Below are 23,898 nucleotides of genomic sequence, written 5' to 3'. Positions count from 1 at the left end.
TCTAAAACACTAATACATTCTCTATTCTCCACAGAGTCCAAGCCCAGTGGAGCTCCCAGCACACACATGGCTCGCTGTCAGTCCTTGAGGTGGTGTTAATGTGGAAAGTAACCTAAATTACGCCAACGCTCTGAATTGTCCATTGACAGTGGAAGGCATAAGAGGTAGTACTTTTGCGGCACCAGACTGGCAGACGTGCGTAAGAGGCTGTGCTGGTCTCCAGGGGAGGCTGTCCACTGAGATTACTCTCACTTTCCTCTGTCAATGGCACATTACTGCACTTCAGCTTTGTGACCTTCTCCTTCTCTCATATTTGGAGCAAACTGAAAAATATATCACAGTCATGAAAAATATCCTCATGTCTTATATCATAACTGTCTGTCTCTGAAATGCTGACTTACATGAATAACTTATCAACTGATTATGTAACAAGCTTTAACTACAAGGCATTTTGAAAGGTTCACACATGTAAAGGGCAGATACCATAAATAAAATGTAAAAAAAAGTTAGAAAGTTGCAAAGTTTTCACTCCTAGTCTGTCTGATAAAGTTCACAGCAGTTTGGGGTTCTGTGACATTGTATATTTTTCATTTGCTATTGGTTTTCTATTGATTTTACATTGCAAGGCTATCATGCACCAAGTGACACACATGGGTATTCACTGATCTGTGAAAAATCTAGCGAGGTTACAAGCACTCTGTTCCTTTATGTTCTTCTCCATTAGAGGAAAAACACTTTCTTCAACTCAGAGGAAACCAATGCACACAAGGAGAGAATGTGCAAACTCCACACAGAAAGGACCCTGGCCAGGAAATGAAAACTATCCAATCAGATTTTTAAAAATATAGAGTAAAGCAAGCTCTCCCATTGGTTAGAACTTTTAGCTGAACTGAAGGCCTAACATGTCAGATATTTTGCATAATTAGGAACTGAAACTGCAATCCACTAACCATGTTATTATTTTCTAATGGGTATGACCAATTCTGTGACAGCAAAGGTCTCTCTAGGCCAGAGACTGGAAACCCAAACCTTAAGAAGAGCCATTTCATTTAAACAAAAGTCAAACCACCTTCAGAGCCACAATATTTTACACCTATTTTATTAGTTTAACATTTTAACATCCTGGTTGTAAATATGTTTCAGTATGTGGTAATATCCTATAGGCTAAAAAAATAAACATACAAACATATAAACACATTCGGTCTTTTCTCGCATCTTCGGTTTACTTTGGCCTTTTCTCGCATCTTCGGGTTTACTTTGGCCTTTTCTCACATTATTCTACTTTTCCGCAAAAGTAGAATAGTTCCTTAAAAAATGTCTCTCATTGTTTTTGGTGGACATTTTGGTAGTTGACATTTTCTTGTTGCAGATTAAATACATCAGGTCTACAGGTTCAAAGGTTGGTGAATTAACAATTACACATTAATTTCTGCCATTTAAGACCATTTATTGTTTTAACTGTGTTAGAACTGTGTGGGGCGGCACGGTGGCGTGGTGGGCAGCGCTGTCGCCTCACAGCGAGGAGGGCCTGGGTTCGATTCGCCGGCCGGGCGGCCAGGGTCCTCTCTGTGTGGAGTTTGCATGTTCTCCCCGTGTCTGCGTGGGTTTCCTCCGGGTTCTCCGGTTTCCTCCCACAGTCCAAAGACATGCAGTCAGGCCAATTGGACATGCTAAAATTGCCCCTAGGTGTGAGTGACTGTCTGTGTCTGTCTGTCTGCCCTGTGATGGACTGGCGACCTGTCCAGGGTGTATCCTGCCTTCCACCCGAAGACTGCTGGGATAGGCTCCAGCATCCCCCCGCGACCCTGATGGAGAAGCGGCTTAGAAAATGGATGGATGGATGGATAGAACTGTGTGTTGGAATGCTCAATAAATCTTTATCTCAAAACTTTATTTTACTGCAAAAGGAGCATTATTGCATTTTTATCTAAAAATCTAAAGCTGCTCTGGTGTCACATGTTGCCGATCCCTACTCTAGGCTTTCTGGAAGTTCTAGAAACATCACTGACTGAGAATATGCAGTATTCTTTCAGTTTCAGTCAGTTGTTTAGAACCCACTGATAAAAAAATCTCTATGCCAGGACTCTATACTGAAAGACTGTAAAACTGCTACATACAAGGCAAAATATACATTGTCTGTTCAAATAAAATACCAAATAAAACTGTCTTTTACAAGCTCAGGTTTCTCTTCATTCATGCACAAATCTTTTACTAAAGATTTCTGTTGACGAGTTCTTCTTTTTTTTGAATGCTCTGCTATGGCAGAACTGGCGACCTATCCAGGGTGTATCCTGCCTTTCGCCAAACGACAGCTGGGATAGGCTCCAGCCCTGCGACCCAGAAGGAGAAATGGCTTAGAAGATCGCCGGTTTGATCCCCTTGGCCGACAGTATGTGACTGATGTGACCTTAAACAAGGCACCTAACCCCCACTTGCTACCTGGGTGCTGTAGATAGGGCTGCTCACTGCCCCCTGGTGTGTGTGTGTGTGTGTGTGTGTGTGTGTGTGTGTGTGTGTGTGTGTGTGTGTGTGTGTGTGTGTGTGTGTGTGTGTGTATGCAGGTGTTTTACTGCAGTGATGGGTTAAATGAGGAGGTCTAATTCCTCTGTGTGCAAACCTCTTTGAGTTCAATTCAAGCTTCAAATGTGAATGGCATAAAACATCCATGTAAATCACAATTTGTTTAGTTTTATCATAGTACAAATTACAAAAATTACAGAAATGAGCATTATTGTAGAGGTGTTTATCCTTTTTATTTCTTTGCTTTGTCATGTATGACCCTAACGTATGGCCTTGCTCTTATATTCACAGTGAATATAAGAGTCACAGTGCCACTGAAAAGTACATTCTGCGGTCTATGTCTCAAAATCAAACACATTTCTTTGCTTTTAGTTTATTTCTTGTAGACCATTATTAGCAGCAGTCCATACTGCATAAACAACAAAAAACATCTGTGAAGGACGAAATGTTAAAATGACAGGCTTGACATGCTGCTAGGAGAAGACTAGAAGAGGAAGATAGCATGGACTTATGTTGAATCTCCTTGTTTGATGTAGACCACCATAAACATAGATTTCCACGAGCAACAAACTGACCTGGGGCTCACTAAGAAGTGGGCCTAGATCCATGATTTTTGGCCATGGTTCAGTTGTTTGTTGCCATTATGGATACGTTTGCTTGAATGTATTATAACTGGACTGGGCAAAGTTACAAAGAGGACAAATTAATCAAATCAAATACAAAGCTACTGATGACAGAACTACTCACAAACCTGGTGAAGTGCTACAGTAGTTTGGAGCCAAGACTACAAGTAACTTTTAAAATAATAAAAAAAAGGAATACACATTATCTACATATCCACTGAGACAGTGTTTTCCACACCACCACAGACTAAATGGTGGATTTTCTCAGGTCACAGATTATAAAAGTGTCTTCTGGAAACCATTTCTGGCAACAACATTCACAAGAAATTCCATCATCTGTTGTTTCGTCGACTGTGGTGGAAACCACTGTTTCAATGGTTGTTCCAGATTCTCCAATGAATCTCCCAGCTGAGGTCTGGTGTCTGAGGGGGAAATAGCGTAATATTTTTACATCAGTCTCATGCCTAATATATTATTCTGTGAGCATTCATGGACTGTGAGACACTGTTGTCCAAGACACTATTGCCACTGGAACATAAACGTAGGAACTGCTTAAGCAGTGCCATACAAGCCTCAGGAACAGCTCCCAGTTCATTAACATGACAAAAACAAATGTTGCACGATTCTGTGGATGCAGCTTTGTCATTGCAGTACTAGAAACTGATCAGCACTCACTGAGCATTTGTAGCAGCTGTAAACAATGTTCAAAGAGTGTCTGAGAGTAACTAGATGTTGATCATGTTCGCTTTCATATAAAATATGCATCCTTTATTTATGTTTACTTAAGTATATTAAATGTTATCTGCATGTTTTCTGTTTTCCAGACACATGAAATAAATGTGTATTATGTGTATTTATAAGCAATAAAGAAAGCTACAGTACAGTGAATAGCTATTTGGACAGCAATAGTATTTCAATGGTGCATTCACATGAGTTCAGCGATAGCAGACACATGAACAGACCACAGAAAACCACGCTAGTGACCAAAGTTCATGTTTAGTCAGTTGAACAGATCAAAAAAACTCCCCAGAACAGGCGCAGGTATGTCAAATACCAGAAGAGAAAAATACACCAGCATAACCCTCCACAAGACACAGACCATGCGAATGAGTAAATCTCAAGGAAGGCCAGATTACAGTTGTAAGGGCTATTGAAATTAATATACAGAGATACAAAACAATGATTAATCTGTACCAGATTAAAAAAAGAATGCAAGCATAAAAGAAAATGGTGCAATGTGAATCCAGTTTATGTGTGAAACATAAGCATAAGTACTGCCGGCTGCCAAATGTTGGACGAAACTGGATCACTTTCCATTACAGTTACCTAAATTCTATGTATTAACCACGTATCGATGAGGTGTGTGTGTGTGTGTGTGTGTGTGTGTGTGTGTGAGACCAACAGGTTCCTGCTATTCAGTCTGGTATTTTCAGTCTAGGTTTCAATCTGTGAGTACGTCTGTAGTACAAACTCCAGAGTGCTGTGTAATTGCTGCGGTTAACATGATTATCACGTACTAAGTCAATCTAAATACATTACAAAGAAATTAGCAACTTGTCCTAGCTATTAACCTCGTTAACATTCCAGGCTTATTTATACTAGGGCTTATTATTCAGTAACTACAGGGACTTCAGTGTAAACTAATGGAACTTTTCTTAGATTATAGAAGCGTGTAATAAAACTTTGGGGCCATCAGCAGGCCTATGGCCTGGTAAGGGGTAAAGCTGATAAATGGCACCGTCTCTATTTGGAGCAATAACATTAAACAGATACACACTACGTCGGACTGTAGTAAAACTGTAGTTTGTGTACAATCTTTTTACATCTGTTACTTTTTTGGAGGGTAAAAATGATCCAGTACTGTTGAGTTTGTACCTCAGATTTACCCAATTCATACCTAGATATCCAATTAATACCCAATGAAAACTTCACTGGTCATTTCAGTTTAATTTAGCTAGACCGTCTTAAAACTTAACCTCAATTTTACCCCAAATAATTGCCTTATACTTTGGAGGTTGCACCTCATATTTACCTGATTAATATATAGAACTTAAGCAACTGTAAAAGAAAGCATTACCTTTTTACTGACATGACAACAGACAGCAGCAGTAAAATGATTCTGAAGTAAACAGAAGCACCTAAACTGCTCTGAACCAACCAAATGACTCAAAAATCAATGGACAGCACTTCACCTTTCAGTAGGACAATGACCAAAATATAAATATCCTTCTAAAGTAACTGACATTTTTCAGGGTCAGAAAGGTCTTGACTGGCCAAGTCAGTCATCTAACCTGAGCTCAACTAAGCAGAATTACAAACAAAAAATTAGACTGAAGAAAAAACCCACTGAAGCAAGCAGGAACAGAAAATGGCGGCATTAGAAGATACTCACCATCTAGGGATGTCTATGGTGTCTGTGGGATTGGCAATCAGGCACTAATAATACATTTATTTAAGAAAATGCTAATGTGGCCCATTTCTTTTTGTCTCCTGTGTGTCAATACCCAAACTACTAGAGATTGCAGTGGATTACAACAGCCATTCTTTTCAAAGAATGATAATAACTATAACTAGGTCTACCACCAACCACACTGTAAAGTTTGCAGACGACACAACAGTAGTGGGCCTAATCCAGGATGACAACGACCTGCACTACAGAGAGGAGGTGAACCATCTGGTTGACTGGTGTGAAACCAACAACCTGGTCCTGAACGTTGAGAAAACCAAAGAGATCATCGTCGACTTCAGGAGGAGCCAACCCAACCACACGCCACTCTTATCAAGGACACAGCAGTAGAGATAGTCAGCAAAACAAAGTTCCTGGGGTACAGATGACAGACACTTTCACCTGGTCCACCCACACTGAAGCTCTGGTCAAAAGAGCTCAGCAGCGTATACACTTCTTGAGACGGATGACAAGAGCACATCCCCCCGCTCCAATTCTCACCACCTTCTACAGAGGCACTGTGGAGAGCATACTGACCAGCTGCATCTCTGTCTGGGCAGGAGTCTGCAGTGCTTCTGACTGGAAGTCCCTTCAGAGGGTGGTTACGATGGCAGAGAAAATTATTTGGACTTCACTTCCTCCAATACAGGACATTGCAAAAAGTTGCTGTCTGACCAGAGCTAAGAACATAAACAGAGACCCCTCCCACCCCCACCATGGACTGTTCTCACTGCTGGCCTCTGGACGGAGGTTCCAAAGCCTCGAAGCAGAACAGCCAGGTTCAAAAACAGCTTCTTCCCACACGCCATAAGACTGCTGAACTCTAAATAACATGCTGCTTCAAATCTTTATTTTTTTGATTACCTCATACATGGGACCTCCAGTGCAATATACTCATGTACATATACCTATTTAAAAATGATTTATCTGTCAACATACATGTTTACACATGCACTACACTTTGCACTACATTGTACTTTGCACTACATTGTATTACTTGTACTACCGATCTACTCTGAGCCAAGACAATGAAATTTCATTCTTATGCGCACTGTATGGTGTTACTTTGAATGACAAAGTCTGCCTAAGTCTAAGTCTACGTCTAACTAATAACAACTACAAAAACCATTCTGTCAATAATAACTACACAGGCCATTACCTCAGAGTTACATTCTCAATCAGGAGCTGTCTAAACATCACCACTGTACACTATTAGAGAGGTCAGCACAATATATGTTTTATTGGGTGGTGTTTTCTTTGCTGTAAACACCAACTGGGGCTCTAAGAAAGGAAGCTGCAGGCAGTTCTGTGCTGAAATCTCTTTATCGCTGCAAGAGTGACCTCCTCAGGACAAAAGTGGCACCACATCTAATCAGATATCAGCTCTTTCTTTTTTAAAGGAGCAAACAATTAAACATCATCACAAACACTTTTGCAAACCGTCCTACATCGTGGGAACAATGGTCAACATTTTGGTACTCGACTATGTGACTCAACTGACTATGATCTTACTGTAACTCCAATCTTGAAAATCTATACCTGCACCTATAGACTGACATGTTGTACATCTTCTATTCATATCTTGTTTCATCTGGAATGTATATATTAATATTTTATCCCCTGTGTACCCTGCATTTAATTTATCTACCTCGCACTAACTAATTGCATATATGGAAATGTGTACATCTGTATGCATCATAGCTTTTATGTCATAAGCTATATTACTGTTACGGAGAACCCGGAGGAAACCCACCTGCGTAAATGCGATGTGACAATAAATGTGATTTGGTTGGATTTGGGTACCTAAAAGGATGTTAAAACAAGTAGCTGCTTCATCTTTAGAGATCAGCACTGTTTTCCATTAGAAGACAATGACACTGGTCATATAACACCAACACTGCCCAAAAACATTCTCAAAAATACAAGGTCTAAAAACTATGCATCAGCGGAGACTACATACACGCACTGACCCTTACACTGGACAGAATTCATCAGCACTCCGCAGGAGTCTCACACTCCTGCACTTTATATAAAGGTTCGATTAATGTATTTAATCCAAAGGTGAAAAATGCATTTGGCCACATTCTGGCTTAACATTCCTGAAGCTAAGATGACGCTTTCGAAAGCAAAACGCTTATTCATTAGAAGATAGACCACCAATACATCAATACACCAATAAACTGAACTCAGACAGATTTGAGACTTGTCTGTATCTAGAACACCCGTAAATGTTAAAGTGAGTTTTCTGGTTAAAAGAAAGATTTTAACCTCTTACTCTCCGGGTTATATTTTGTTTTTTCCATTTGAATTTAGATGATCATCAGTCGTATGGAGATCTTAAATTCTCACATTTGTTAAATTTCCGCTGGAGCCTTCATTAAACTTTTACCAGCCTGTCCAGGAAAACCACCTAAAACAGGAATTGAATCACAAAATAATAATAATTGGGGAATGATGCCTGAGTCCAAGTTTGTAGACACCTGCTGCGCATCCAGTGTTTCTTCTGAATTCAAGGGTATTATTATGGAGTTTGTCCCCCTTTGCTGAAACAACAGCCTCCAGCCTCTTCTCTTGTCATGGGCTGGAGGTTAGGGAACCAGCCCTGTGACGGGAAGGTTGCCGGTTCAATCCTCTCGGCTGACGGTCCATGACTGAAGTGCCCTTGAGCAAGGCACCTAACCAAGTTGCTCCCCGGGTGCTGTGAATAGAGCTGCCCACCGCTTTGGGCAAGTGTGTTCACTGCCCCCTAATATTTTTGTGTGTGTTCACTACTGTGCATGTATGTGGGTGTTTCACTGCACAGATGGGTTAAATACGGAGGTCTAATTCCACAGTGTGCAAAACACAGTTGGCAAAATGGTTCTAAATTCTAAATTCTAAAAATTCTGGGAAAGTTTTACACTAGATATTGGAACATTGCTGTGAGGATTTGATTGCATTCAGCCACAACAGCATTAGTGAAGACCTGATGTTGGATGATCAGTTCTGGATCACTCCAACTCATCCCAAAGGTACTGGATTTGAGCTCCATCACTCCAGAGAACACAATCCCACTGCTCCACAGCACCTAGCTGACACTTGGCACTAGACATGGTGACCTTAGGCTCATGTGCGGCTGCTCCAGAGCATCTCATTCTATTGGCAACGCTTTTCTACGGGGAAAATATACATGGTATGTGCAACTGAGCGCCTGTGTCAGCAACTGGCGCACCTTAAAATAGCTGAATACACAAATTAGAAGCCCTGTCTGGATATGTTTTGGCCATAGTGAAGGATCATAGCAATTTTGTGCCAGTTTTGTGTCCTCCTTAGGATGTGCATGGCATCACATGAGATCAGGGATCGGCACTTTTCTCTTTCTTCTTTAATTGGCTTTCTCTTATAAACAAACATTCACTCACAAACTCATTTATTTTTCTGTCATCTGAGGAGCTCACAAAACTACAACCTCCTAATAATGGCCCTAAAGACGACACTGCACGCTTTAAAAAGATGGTTCTTCAAGGATGCTTTAGTAAAGGTAACAGTTCCGTTTAGAACCATGAATTCTATATCGAACTGCTTAAGTGGTTCTTGCGGACAAAATGGTTTGATGGTTCTTGTGACGAAACTGGTGACGAAATGGTTCTTCAGAATGACTGTACTGTACACTTAAAAAATGGTTCTTCAAGGGTTCTTTAGTAAAGAAAATGGTTCTGTATAGAACCATGAACACTCAAAAAACCCTTTGCATGGTCAAAGGGTTCAGTGCATCGTGAAAGTTGTTCAGATTGATGGAGAATGTGCTGTAAATGGCACTAAATAGAATCTTTCTGAAAAGGGTTCTTAACAGCATTGAAAAGGTTCTTCTATTGTTATGATGTCAAGCTTGTAACTGTAGAAGACCCCTTTTTGGTGCTATATAGAACCCTTTCAAAACTGTTCTATATAGAACCATAGACGACATGTTCTCCATCAATCTGAAGAGCACTTTCATGATGCAAGGAATCCTTTAGTCATGCAAAGTGTTCTTTGATAGTGTTCATGGTTCTATACAGAACTATTTTCTTTACCCCTGAAGAACCATGTTTTTTAAGAGTGTACAGTCCTGCACAGAATAATTTGGGTAAGATTCTATAATTGTTCTATTGTTACAAGCATGACAATGTAACAGTAGAAGAACCCGGTAGAAGAACTATCTAGAACCATTTTCACCATATACAGCACATTCTCCATTCTGATGAGCCATTTCACCATGGAAAGACCTATTTCATCATAAGGTGGTTCTATATATAACTCAATGTTCTAAACAGAAGCACTGCCTTCACCAAAGAACCCTTGAAGAACCATCCTTTTTAAGTGTGTACGTTCTGAGAGGCCTTTTTGGAATGATGTAGCTCCATCCAATGTTTTTGTGATGAGGTGAAGTGATCTAGAACTAATCACCCAACATTTTTGCTGAATGCAATCAAATCCTCACAGCAATTTTCCATCATCTAGTGCAGAGGTCATTAATAGATGGTCCTATTTTAATTGGCATAACATTTCTAGCCTTTCTGGTACAGCTTTAGGGCTGGAGATTCACAGACAAATCGCATGCGTTGTAACACGTGACACTACTCAGCCAATCAGATCTGCGCATTACGATGAGCACTGAGACTGGAGTGACTGATGAACACACAGGGGAGGGACGAGGCGAGAAACAGCAGTCGGAGAAGAAAGTGAGCCAGATTATTTCACATGTCCTGCTCTGAAAAGTGAAAACTGATAATAAACGTTGTTGAAATATCGCTGAATTGTACTTGACGTTCAGTCGTTGATTGTATAAGATGTTGATATACCTACTAGGCTACTTCAGTAAACAATATATGGCACTGAATCATGATGCAAGTTAGACGAATTTAGACCTTTGCTTGAGGATATTTTCTCTAACTGGACCTTATTGACGTTTAATTAAAGACCCCTGGACTAAAGCGTTCCCATAACAGTAAGGGCAGAGCTGGTTTATGAGGAGCCTGGCCACTACCTATTCCTCCCGTTATATCAAAAACAGGACGGCTAAACAGCAGAGGGCGCCCGCGAGTGAGTTCTCAATGAATGGGAGTAAAAGTTAAAATAGTCTCTAATCACTCACCCAGAACGTTTCCTTCATTTTAGAAAGTAGATGGATGTATTTCACTAAAAAAAAAACAAAGAAAACTCACCGAAATATTTCCTTTTTTCTACAGCAAACGGGCTTTGGGCAGCAGGAGGCGGGCTTTACTGCTAGAGCGGGATGATTGATGGGCGAGCGGAGCAGCTCATTGGCTGTTTGCGCTCACTGACGTCATAAACGTATATAAGGTGCCGTTTTAAACTCCTATAGCTCGAGTTAAAAAGCTCTTAAAATATAACAGCGGTGTTACAATGCTTTATTACATTAATTGTTAAGGAAATTATTCCAGTCGTTTACATTAAAAATGTTTAAGCATTTATAAACTATGATTTTGCTCAAATGCTCCATATCAACCCATTAATTTTGGACTCGCTCGGGAGCGCCCTCTAGCGTTTGAGAAAACCGGAATACATTCTCTGGTATGGGCTGCTCCTGTCTACAAGCATGGCTTTCTGCACTCACTACTAAACGCCCCCTACCGGTACGTTTTGTGAGGGAAAACCACAACAACACTGTTAGTGTGGAGTAGAGCGAAGAGGGGTGCAACTTTTTTTCCTTCGTAGTAAGACCACACTTCGCGAAATCAGAACCTGGGATTTCTAACTGATAAAACTGAGAGGCTGAGCTAAACTGGGTCCTGGAAAAACATGCTGAGCCCAGCAAATGGGGAGTCGCTGAACGTTGTGACAAATTATGTGGAGGAGTATCTGGACCTCGCCGAATCCTTACCGCTGGACCTGCAGAGATGCGTTTCACTGATGAGAGAAATAGACGGAAAATATCAAGGTTGGTTATTAGCTTAATGAAAGCGCACAACAGCGTTAAACCTTACCGAACAGCACTTAACCACTCACTTGTTTGCTAAGTGGATTCGCACGCTTCTTATTCGAATTCTCCCGTTCCACCTTAAATAGTGCAGCAGTTACACTCTGGCGCCTCCATCGCTAGAGTTTAACTGCTTTACTATTTAAGGTGGACCGGGAGAATTCGAGCAAGAAGCTGGCGAATAAGAAACTGATTTCAGGTTCGGTGTAACGCATTCCCTCTTGAAATACATGACATTGATACTTCGGCAGCTTCTCTTGTCTCGTTATATTCTTTTGTGAAAGAATAAAATTTTTAACCGGGTCGTTTTAAGAACGTCAACGCGAGCGAGTCTCAGGCTAATGGGCTAAACAGTTCGTGCGTAACCTTATCGGAGAAATAAACCCCACCACCCTACAACTATAAATGTAAACATTAACTAAATACCTACATAAATGTATAAATATGAACTTAGCCAGCCTAGCGTAACATTTAAAGAGCCTTTATCTAATGCTTTAGCTAAGTGGCTAGCAGGCTAGGGTAGCTACGGTCGGCTAACATAGCTAACGTTAGCTTAGCTTTCAGAGGAACTTATGAGCGTTAGCTTTCGAGCTAGCGTAACGAGTTTAGTTCTCCGAGTGAGCTTTTCAACTTTCTTTCAAAAAACAGTGCGTAATTCAGACACCGAGATGTAAAGGGTGTCGTTCAGAGTGGTTTGGTGTGAAATTGTTCACTTGTAGAGAAACTTGCAGTCTCGGATGTCTTTACAGTGGAAGTGATGGGAACCAGGGGTCGCCATGTCTACAACACAAAATAGCCATTTTATTTACTAACTCGTCCAAAACCGCCAGCGAACATACACGGACCTCCCGAGGTTTTACATGTAATGTGGATGGTGATAAAGTAGTGATAAAATCTGGGCAAATAAGTTTCCTTTGGGGATTAACGCTATTTGCCTTACAGTGCCCTGCATGTGTCCTCCCGCCATAAGTGGTTTGAAATGCCTGGATTAAAATACATTTAAAGACAAAACTTTATCACAAAACTATCCTAAAACAGTGTCTCAGACACGAGGCGGTATATATCTAACCGCTTCGTGTAATGGCTTTCTGTGAGGGAGCTTTTAGAGGCATTGAACTCCCCAAGACGTCTGGTTCCTATAACCACCGCTGTCCATTTATTTTAATCCATTCACTGTAGAGGGGAAAACTTTTTTTTTAAGTTTCATGACTGTTTTACCATTCTTAACATTACACATGAAAACCCAGAAGGCACGTGTACATTTACTGGTGGTTTTGGATAGTAAATAAACTGGCTGTATTTGTGTTGACCCCAGGTTCCCAACACCACCACTGTAAAGAAACCACAGTCTGTAGTTTCTTTACAGTGGACCACCTGAATTATTCAGAATATGTGAAAATGGTTGGTCTTTCCTTTAAACATAACCAACATGTAGATGTGTAAACAGCTGTGTCCTACTTCTCTCTCTCTCTCTCTCTCTCTCTCTCTGAAAGCACATAGGAACCAGATGCAAGTTCCCAAGTAAAACGAACCCAAACAGCTCTGTCTGAAGGGAGAACACAAGGGAATATCAGCCGTTTTATCTGAAGAAATTAATATTGTAGTAATATGGTATCAAGGTTTTTAATGCTACCTACCTGAGGAGATGAACATAAGCATTTAATCGAGAGTTCTGGAGAAAAACATGGCACCTCTTTTTGTACATATTGCTCATAGACTTCTGAAAGATTTCTGAGAAGTAGAAGAGATTTATAAAAGACAGTGATTAGATCTCCTTACGTAAATGTTGTTCACCTGAACCCTGGGTGAGATGAGTCAGAAACAGAAAAGTTGAGTCATCTGTGAAACAGTATTCTGACCAAAGCTGTTGCTTATCAGGAGAGAAACTTCCGAAGTAAGAGAAACTTGCTTTAGTCTGTGTCTGATTCCAGACAGGACTTATTCATGAGTAGGTGAAGTAAACTAGATTAAGAGGTCTTATTTAAAGTACTGCTTTTATAATTAAAAAAATGAGAACCTCATTGTAGAGAGAAACAGATTTAACATATAAAACAAAAGCACCTAAAACTTTAGATCTAAACGTTTTTACTTGTTGTAACTTTACTAGCACCACCTCAGAACTAACATTTGAAGTTCATGGAAGTTAAATCTCATATTGTTCAGCACCCAAACTGTTTTTAAGGTACTGTGTCATTATTTTTGTGAAGTCATTGTTTATACACTCTCTGGCCACTTTATTAGGTTAGGTAACCCTAACCTTAACCTGTTCAGTTGCTTGTTTACATAAATAGCTAATCAGCCAATCACATGGCCGGAACTCAATGCAATTAGACATGTAGAGGTGGTCAAAACGACTTGCTGAAGTGCAGACCGAGCATCAGAACGGGGGAGAAAGGGGATTTAAGTGACTTTGAACATGGCATGGTTGTTGGTGCCAGACGGGCTGGTCTGAGTATTTCAGAAACTGCTGATCTACTGGGATTTTCACGCACAACCATCTCTAGGGTTTACAGAACGGTCCAAAAAAGAGGAAATATCCAGTGAGCGGCCGGTTGTGTGGACGAAAATGCCTTGTTGATGTGAGAGGTCAGAGGAGAATGGGCAGACTGGTTCTAGATGATAGAAAGGCAGCAGGAACTCAAATAACCAACCAAAATCTCTGAGGAACGTTTCCAACACCTTGTTGAAAGTATGGCATGAAGAATTAAGACAGTTCTGAAGGCAAAAGGGGATACAAACTTTTACTAGCAATGTGTACCTAATAAAGTGGCTGGTGAGTGTAAATGAGCTTAATAAACACATTAGTAAACAAGTTCAAGATATAAACAGGTTCCATCAAATCACCAAACTAGTTAATTTTATTTGTTTGCTTTTACCTAATTTTGGGACAGTAATGTGACAAAGACAGGTGTTATGTAAGAAATTTAAGCTTGCAATATCTGCAACCTTGACTGTAGTTATTTGACCACATTGGTTTATTTACCAGTCTTGGTTATAAGTCCAGTTCTTGTAACTTAGCGTTTATATCATAATTAAAAAGTAAATATATTTTTGCTAATTTATCATCTCTACTTTATTCAATTGCTGGTTCCGCAGAGATTCTGAAGGAGCTGAATGACGCTTACGAGAGGCACCGGCAAGAATCGGACCCGGTGATGAGGCGGCGACTCCTGCACTGCATTCAGCGCTCTCTGATCCACGCTCAGGAGCTTGGAGATGAGAAGATCCAGATCGCAGGCCAGATGGTGGAGCTGGTGGAGAACCGCACTCGGCAATTTGAGTGGCAGGTAGAGCTTTTCCAGGCCTGCCAGAGCTCACCTGAGAGCGCCGTGTCCGTGGGCAGCGCTTCATCTGCTGCCATAATGACAGTAAATATGACACCACTGTCCACTCCGTTGCTTTCACTGGGCAAACCAAGCACAGACAAAAAGCGAGACGAGACAACAGGGTCGGTGGATAAGTCTGGTGCAAAACGCTCGCGAAGGCAAAAAAGTGGCTCCGAGAACCGAGAAAACACCAGCTACAACTTGGACCACAGTGAAGACCTTGGAGCAGGAACGCCAAAAGAGAAAAAGCCCAAGACTTCATCTACATCGTCAAAAAAGAAAAAGAGGTCGAAATCCAAGCAGGAGCGAGAGGCATCACCGGCTGACCTGCCCATTGATCCGAATGAGCCCACCTACTGCCTGTGTGAGCAGGTGTCTTATGGAGAGATGATATGCTGCGATAATGACAAATGCCCAATCGAATGGTTTCACTTCTCCTGTGTTGGCCTCCACCATAAGCCCAAAGGGAAGTGGTACTGTCCAAAATGCAGAGGAGAGAATGAGAAGACCATGGACAAAACCCTAGAGAGGTCCAAAAAGGAGAGGGCATACAATAGGTAGTCTCTCACCAGAGCCAGCCTTACCCAGCCTTTTCACTCACCTGTTGATACTCAATATTATCGCAGTAGTGTGGAATAGTCAGTTAAAAATGGACCAGTTACATTGTTCATTCATTATTTGTTTTCTAAGAAAAGTATTAAGGTTCACGCTGTGCACAGGAGCTGTTTAGTCCAGCTGTACTCAGTTGTGCATGAGTATTTTGTTAAAAAGGAGTCCTCTGATATTTTTCAGTCTAATCTCTGTCTGCTGCATCTGTAGCATGCTGTTGGTTTGCCACTGACAGTTATTTCCTTGTATTTAGAGAAAAAGCCTGGGGTCTTCCTTTAAATACAGTCATATGCAAAAGTTTGCGCACCTCTGGTCCAATTAAATTTTGTTAAATTTCTAAGAGGAAAAAAAGTACACATTCTATACAGAGAACCCACGTCTACACATTTTAATGCATTTAATTACTGTTTATTTGCTGATGTAAATGTGGAGCATGTATTAATACTGTGGCACATTTAATATGTAATATTTTCCCTTATATGTTAAATTCAGCAAATAATTAGAAATTGTGCACCAAATTATGTAGATTGCCATATTTTAAATTTATTTGCTGTTAATTTTTACTTGGGGGGGGGAAAATATGTAATTTGACCAGGGGGTGTTTAAAATTCATGTACAACTGTATGTTGCAGGTCAGTGGGTTTTCTGCCCTTTTACAAGCCACAGGGAAACATTAGAAAAACTGTCTGTCATGATCCATGTGCTTCTGACACAGCAGGTAAAGATTAGGCTGGATAACCCTGGAATGTTCCTTTAAGGGTTACATGAGGTCTGTAATATTGCTGGAAGTTCCGTCTCTGTGTCAAATTGATCACTTTCCTACAGCCTGACTTCAAGTCCTGTTATCTGTTCATCTCACAAATCTTATAGCAATACCATATTTTTTTTGTAGACTTTATGTTTCCACCAGTTTTATATGCCTACTTTGCATCTTTTTGTGGCATAATAAAAGTGCAGTTTATCAATTGTGTTCTGTGTTTTTAGCTGTGCATTAATACCAATTAACCAAAACGACATCTTGCAGTCGTGTGTTTATCATGTGCTGTTACCCGGGGATTGTGTTCACTGTTTCCATTTCGGCAGTGAATACAGCGAATTGTATTCTCTGACTAACAGCTTGCGCAGGGGACAGGAAACTGGTGCACTGTGTTCCAGAAGTCTTTTTTTCCATTGTTGTTCATAATAGCGCTCTGTAATTTCAGGGCAAATAAGTTGCTTTATGTATTGAGACTCAGGCTGCGTTGTAGCTCGTCAGTATTTCTCAAATTACTACAGTATTACTTAAAAATTCTGCTAAGAAGGAAACATGGCCCATGCTTATTCAACGTCTCACAGTATGAGCTCTGATCTGGGCTCAGTTTATAGCTTTTATATAACACAAAATAGAATTACAGTTAGAATTATTATAGAACTTTTTATATTCTTAAAACTAAAAACTTTCTTTTCTGGAATTCTGTGAAGTTGCTTTGTGACAACATCTGTTGTAAAAAGCTCTAAACAAATAAATTTGATTTGGTTTGAATTACATAAACTCATTAAACCTGTTTAAGATTTTTTTTTACTTCAAAATTTTTGATAAATGTTTGCCCAAAGTTAAAATTTTATGCTCACTAGTAGGTTGTAGTTGTACAATGATTCTACTCTTTTATGCACAGTCTTGTAGCTCTTGATGCACCTTTTCTTGCCAGGCATGAAGGCCATTATATAGCAATGAAATTTAGTTTAAAAGTTCACATTGAGTCATTCCATCAGTGCCGTTTGGCTATACAATGATTTTTTTTTATTACTTAAATCAGAATGGATATAAAAACATTGGCATACTCAAATATATGTTTCCACTATTACTTAATGTAAATAGTATTAAGTGTAATGTAAATGCAGTAAGTCACCACATAGTGAATGTACATACACTAGGTGGCAGTGAGGACACTTGGCCAGAGTGGTCAGCCCTATCCGCAGTGCCCAGGGAGCAGGTGGGGATTAGTTGCCTTGCTCAAGGGCTCTTCAGTCACGTTCTGTTTGCTCAGGGGATCGAACCAATGACCTTCTGTTCACAAGGCTGGGTCCCTAACCTCTGGCCCACGCAACTTGATGTAAAACATCTATAGGCTTTTATACAAGTTTTGCTCAACTTGTCCACAAAAATATATTGATCTGTAACGTTGACATTTTTAAATTATGGCTCGTCTGATTAATTGGGAGAGATGATACATGTGGTGAGGCTGTGCCATCATAAGACAGTTGGCAGCCTTGCTAATGATAAGGTATATGGGTGTTAATACTGGAATGTTTTTTTAATGGAAAACACTACAAGTCTTCCAGATATTTTTGTTTTTTTATTTTCATTATTTACAAGTGCTGGAAAATGACTGACAACCAGTGCAAAAATCTGTACATATATTCAGTTGAGTTTCTTATATACAAGATTTAATAGGCTCACTATGGGCACAGTCAGGCATTCATGCATGTAACAGCATACAACACCAGAGACTGGGGTTGGTAAAAGAAAGAAAAGTATATGCTGAAAAATAGTTTGATAAGGTTGGCCCAAAGGCATATGACTGAAGATGTGTGTGTGTGATAGTAGAATAAGTGTTACATCAGAATAGAGAACAGAGCGAACTGAAAGTCAGGAGTACTATACACTCTCCACAAACCACACAGGGTTTTCCTCCATCATCTCCTTGGAGCGGTCATGTCACGATGCAGCAATGTTAACAATTCAGGACTGGAACAGACACGTCCACAGTCTTGCACTTGATGTCTGACCCAAAGATTTTCCCCACGAAAGCAAAGAGTAGATAAAACCATGTAGTGTATGCCTGACAGAACATTTAAGGTTTCCGTGATGTGATAATTTACTCAACAGCCCTGTTACTGAGAAACTTTCCTTAAAAGGGTCATACACCAATAGATAGTCAGTTAAAAAATCCTTGTTGAAGCCATTCAGAGTTTATAATGTTTGAAACATTCACAACAGATTCAAAATGAGTCGTGCATGATGGATCATCAATGCAATCAAACAAAAAAAACATGATCCTGTACGGCAAAGTAAGTAAAGTGCATTTAAAAAAAAAAAAAAAAAAGAAACTGACAATCTTCCACCACTGATCACAAAATAGAAACATTAAGTCCAAGTGTGTGGTCAACTGTCTCTCCAGCTCTGCTCAACAATAGCAGACACCCGTTTCTCATATTCACGCTTATTTTCCTGATAGAGCTGAGCTGCCTGGCTGTTTGCAGGGCTGTTGGGATTAGGTTCGTCTAGAAGGGACTGGGGAAACAAAAGATAAGAGAGTTAACATTTAAGAGCGCATGTCAAAAATAAGGAAATGATTTAGTGCTCACAGTGCAAAGAAAAATTCGGACTCACTTTTCCTCATAGACATGACGGATATCCTACCATTCTAAATTACATTCAAGGCTCTGCATGTTCTCAGCCCATCTCTACTATAGTAACAGTTGTGGTAGAAGTAGTAGTAATAATGCTGATAATAAGGTAACTTTCAAATTGATCGAGTTTCAATTAACAGCAAAACTAGTGCAGAATGCATGTTTCCCTTCAGTCATAGATGTACAAAAAAGTTAAGTCGCAAGCAAATTTCTAAACCAAGTCTCAAATAAACCAAATAAATCATATCAGTCTAGACATCAGCTTTAGTCAGCTATTTTAATCTCAAAATATTTGTGATAAAAGCCAAAGAGAATAAAGCAGCTAGATATCAGACTGTGTACAGTGCTATTTTTACTTCAAATTTTGTTTTCAGTATATCCCCCCCCCCCCACAGTCTCTCTGATTGCTGACCTGAATTGATGTCAGGATAGATGAAACATCATATGTTGGACTCCAACGATTCTGAAGAATATCCAGACAAATACTGCCATCTGCATATACTGTGGACAAACAAAAGGGGACAGTAACAGTTCAGCAAAACAGATTCTGAACAAAATCAAGGTAATGCAGTTTTATTTACAAAGGACAACAGTAGTAACATTTTACAATTAATGTTATGTTGACCAATCAAGACTTTAACTAGGGGCCGCCCTATCTATAGTGCAAATATAGTAGTTTTATCTGCTGAACGTACTTCAAAACCTCAAAACCTGTGAAACAATGTCTCAGGAATCAGGCAATGTATTTGTAAATACAGTACATTTGTCAATAAAATCTATCTGGGAGATTTAATGGGCAATAAATACTGATTACTATCACCATCACTGTAAACAATTCTGACCAGAGGGCAAGCTTCTCCAAAACAGCATGGTTCACATTAAACTCTGAATAGCTCTATTTACATCTTGTTGGCTGAACTAAATTTTGAAAATCGATGGAATTTCCCTTTAACTTCAAGCAGAAGTATCTACTATTGAAAAAACAACAAACAGGTTTCAAAATGTATGTGGTTTAAGTCAAGACATATAGTAGACATCCAGTAACACTCAGGCTCTGACCCTAGTTTAGTTCCTTACTAAAACAAAACAGGCCTTTAATAGTTTCTAGCTCAAAAACAAGCGAGATGACCACTCACCATTTGGATGAAACATCTTTGAGACAAATCTCACAGTTGGTGGCTTGTTCGGGTATTCTTCTGTAAACTCAACTGTTAGCTTGAACGTACCTATTGATGGTTTAAATACAGAGTTATATGTAGTTTGCCCGGGTAAGTATTTAAACTATGAAAATGAGTACCGTATATGCAGTGCTTACCATCTTCAAAAGGTGTACCCTCTGGGCTGTTTACAGGGGAAAAGAATGTACAGAAAGAAGTGATTACTTGAAGTAGAAAGATTTAGTCATAAGCAGGAACCAAATATTTAGGCCAAATGTAATTGGGACACATAGGTGTCACCACCCTACCAGGATTACCCCGATATTATATTACAACACAAATCAACACTGAATTCATCAAATTAAGTTTAAAAAATGGTTTAAATGACTATTTTCTTTGATTCTATCAATCATTTAGGCTCTCAAGCGCTCTGTAAGAACAACAGCTGTGCCTTGCTTACCCAAAAATGACTGCATTCCAGATCATGATGTTGTTCTCTGATGGGGCACCACTGACCCCAGCTGGTGGATCCTCCTGAAGCCTGGGGGGCAGAAAGAACATGAACTCATGACACACAACAGATAACACAAAGCCAACAATCACCAGAGAAGACCACTCACTCTGTTGAAATGCACCGCCTCACAAAGTCCTCGTTTTAGGTTTACGTCTAGTTTACTTCCATTTCAACACAGACAGTACAAAAAATGAAAATATATCAAGGAAGGTTGCTGGCAGTCTCTTTTACTGACTCTCTTAAAAAAGATACGTTATTCAGATTGATGGACGTTGTGTTGTATGTGGTTCTATATAGACACTTTTTAAAAATGGTCATGCGTAGCTCCAACAAGGGTTAACCTACTGTTACAAGCTTGACATCTTAAGTACAGATGAAACTGGTATATAGAACCATTTTCAATAATGTTCTATACAGAAAATCGTCTACACAACACATTCTCCATCAATCTGAAGCACGATTTCATCATGCAGAGAGCCATTCAGAACTCATGGTTCTAAATAAAACCCCTCCAATCACTAAAGAGCCCATGAAGAACCACCTTTTTTAACAGTGTAATGTTATTTTTGCTCTGCTAATACACCTTGGCGACCCAGACAGCGTACTTCACCCTATCTATGTTCAGCTAACGGGACTTCAGGCCGCTTTGGCCGGTAAGGTATCCAGGGCTAAGTTTAGCTAGACAGCGACTTTCCTGACCATAAAGCGCCTAAAAAACACCCAACATAACACCATGGTATATATGTATAACCTACAGGAGGAAGGAAACGCTATCAGCACTTGATCAACATTTTCAGTGAGACATCGAGCAGTAAGAAATTTTAGCCACCCAGCAACCTAAATGTGAACTAGCTAACGCTAGCGTAGTTAGGTTAACTAACCTGTGTAGTCAGGTAAGCTAAGCTAACTGTACTGATACTGCTACTAAATTATAAACATTCCGTCCTACGTGATCACTGTTTTATACAATAAACTGTTTTCTTGACCTGTAAAACGATTCTCGCTACTGAGGACTCAACAATACTCAAAACTGAAATCAGCTCCTTGTTCGAATTTCCCCGTTCCACCTTAAATGACGCGACAGCTACATTATACCCGCTGTACCATTTAAGGTGGAACGATCAAATTCGAAGAGAACCCTGGCGAATACGAAGCGAAGTTCAGTCTCGTCGTTCGTATGAATTTAGGAGTAAATTTCTTAAGAGGTCCGAGTGAAATACCGATATTTCAGCATTATCGAAGCGTAAAAATACGACGGAATCTACGGGAAAGTCAACAGGAGCCAAGCGAACGGAACGGAACCGAACGCCGGTTAACTGGCGACAGCCCGGCTAGCTTACGCAGCGTTAGCCAGCTAACTTACCCACGAAGAACACGTCAAATGATGTTACTCACCTTTTAAAATCTCTCATAAGTCGTCTTCGAGCAGGGGTTGACATTGTTAGTTAGCTATCTAGGTTAACAAATAGATATTTACACCGTATTGTACGCCGAAGCGACCGGCAAACTGCGGTAAACTAACACAGCTACAGCCCGGCTAACCTAGTGACTACACGGAACTCATCAAGGAGTCACAGCCCGTACCATGTCGAAAAGATGGGGGGGGAGACGGGGATGTTGACGCTACATCGATATTTGACAGTTGAAATAATATTTGTTGTATTTAATTACCGTTTTACTAAACTCATCACAACACATTGTTACTGTTTGAACGTAAATGTGGTTGAAAAATACGACTGTTTGAACATAACCACCACACAACCCCCACACAACTTACCTAGTTGGTAAGGTCTGTACCGGAGGAGCAGCGATGACGTTGTGTTGCTGTTTGCGGCGGTGCGGGGAGGCCGGGGCAGTGCGGAGGTAGATAGATGGCAGTGGGGCAGTGCAGACGTAGATGGCAGTGGGGCAGTACGGAGGTAGATGGTAGTGGGGTAGTGCGGAGGTAGATGGCAGTGGGGCAGTACGGAGGTAGATAGATGGCAGTGGGGCAGTGCAGAGGTAGATAGATGGCAGTGGGGCAGTGCAGACGTAGATGGCAGTGGGGCAGTACGGAGGTAGATGGTAGTGGGGTAGTGCGGAGGTAGATGGCAGTGGGGCAGTACGGAGGTAGATAGATGGCAGTGGGGCAGTGCGGAGGTAGATAGATGGCAGTGGGGCAGTGCGGAGGTAGATGGTAGTGGGGCAGTGCAGAGGTAGATGGCAGTAGGGCAGTGCAGAGGTAGATGGCAGTGGGGCAGTGCGGAGGTAGATAGATGGCAGTGGGGCAGTGCGGAGGTAGAAGGTAGTGAGGCAGTGCAGAGGTAGATAGATGGCAGTGGGGCAGTGCAGAGGTAGATAGATGGCAGTGGGGCAGTGCAGAGGTAGATGGTAGTGGGGCAGTGCAGAGGTAGATAGATGGCAGTGGGGCAGTGCGGAGGTAGATAGATGGCAGTGGGGCAGTGTGGAGGCAGATGGTAGTGGGGCAGTGCAGAGGTAGATAGATGGCAGTGGGGCAGTGTGGAGGTAGATGGTAGTGGGGCAGTACGGAGGTAGATAGATGGCAGTGGGGCAGTGCGGAGGTAGATGGTAGTGGGGCAGTGCAGAGGTAGATGGCAGTGTGGAGGTAGATGGCAGTAGGGCAGTGCAGAGGTAGATGGCAGTGGGGCAGTGCAGAGGTAGATAGATGGCAGTGGGGCAGTGCGGAGGTAGATAGATGGCAGTGGGGCAGTGCGGAGGTAGAAGGTAGTGAGGCAGTGCAGAGGTAGATAGATGGCAGTGGGGCAGTGCAGAGGTAGATGGTAGTGGGGCAGTGCAGAGGTAGATAGATGGCAGTGGGGCAGTGCGGAGGTAGATAGATGGCAGTGGGGCAGTGTGGAGGCAGATGGTAGTGGGGCAGTGCAGAGGTAGATAGATGGCAGTGGGGCAGTGTGGAGGTAGATGGTAGTGGGGCAGTGCAGAGGTAGATAGATGGCAGTGGGGCAGTGTGGAGGTAGATGGTAGTGGGGCAGTGCAGAGGTAGATAGATGGCAGTGGGGCAGTGTGGAGGTAGATGGTAGTGGGGCAGTGCAGAGGTAGAGAGATGGCAGTGGGGCAGTGCAGACGTAGATGGCAGTGGGGCAGTGCGGATGTAGTGGAGGCAGTGGCAGTAGTCGTCTTTCTACTATGATTTGTGGTCAGTCTTGCCCTCGGTTTGCGTTACAGATCTGCTGCTGGTGCACAGAAAGCTGTTTTAGCTTTGAATCCTCAATATTTTACATAAGAAATGCGCTGAAAACAAGTGCACATTTTATTAGAACTGGTAATATGCGCCATTTGAAGTGTAACTGGTCTATTTCTAACCTGTCGAGACGTTTTAAAGGCAAGGCGAGT

The 23,898-nt window shown here is 41.1% G+C and overlaps 2 protein-coding genes across 2 annotated transcripts; one reads left to right on the top strand and one right to left on the bottom strand.

Annotated features, from left to right (window-relative positions):
• Positions 1–11,177: 11,177 nt before the first annotated feature.
• On the top strand, positions 11,178–16,453 carry ing1 (inhibitor of growth family, member 1). Its single transcript, XM_017713481.2, has 2 exons — positions 11,178–11,509; positions 14,645–16,453. Exons 1-2 carry the CDS (start codon positions 11,371–11,373, stop codon positions 15,433–15,435), a joined length of 930 nt encoding a protein of 309 aa, XP_017568970.1. The 5' UTR covers positions 11,178–11,370; the 3' UTR covers positions 15,436–16,453.
• Positions 16,454–17,804: 1,351 nt separating this feature from the next.
• LOC108436790 (ubiquitin-conjugating enzyme E2 A-like) lies at positions 17,805–22,113 on the bottom strand. The gene is made up of 6 exons (XM_017713482.2): positions 21,943–22,113; positions 20,494–20,574; positions 20,192–20,217; positions 20,013–20,102; positions 19,289–19,377; positions 17,805–18,757 (listed from the first exon to the last, which is right to left on the bottom strand). The coding sequence occupies exons 1-6, from the start codon at positions 21,984–21,986 to the stop codon at positions 18,629–18,631; spliced, it is 459 nt and encodes a 152-aa protein (XP_017568971.1). The 5' UTR covers positions 21,987–22,113; the 3' UTR covers positions 17,805–18,628.
• Positions 22,114–23,898: the final 1,785 nt, after the last annotated feature.

The sequence above is a fragment of the Pygocentrus nattereri genome, chromosome 6 (assembly GCF_015220715.1).
Source record: "Pygocentrus nattereri isolate fPygNat1 chromosome 6, fPygNat1.pri, whole genome shotgun sequence".
Lineage (NCBI taxonomy): Eukaryota > Metazoa > Chordata > Actinopteri > Characiformes > Serrasalmidae > Pygocentrus > Pygocentrus nattereri.
This window is presented reverse-complemented; position numbering and strand designations above follow the sequence as displayed.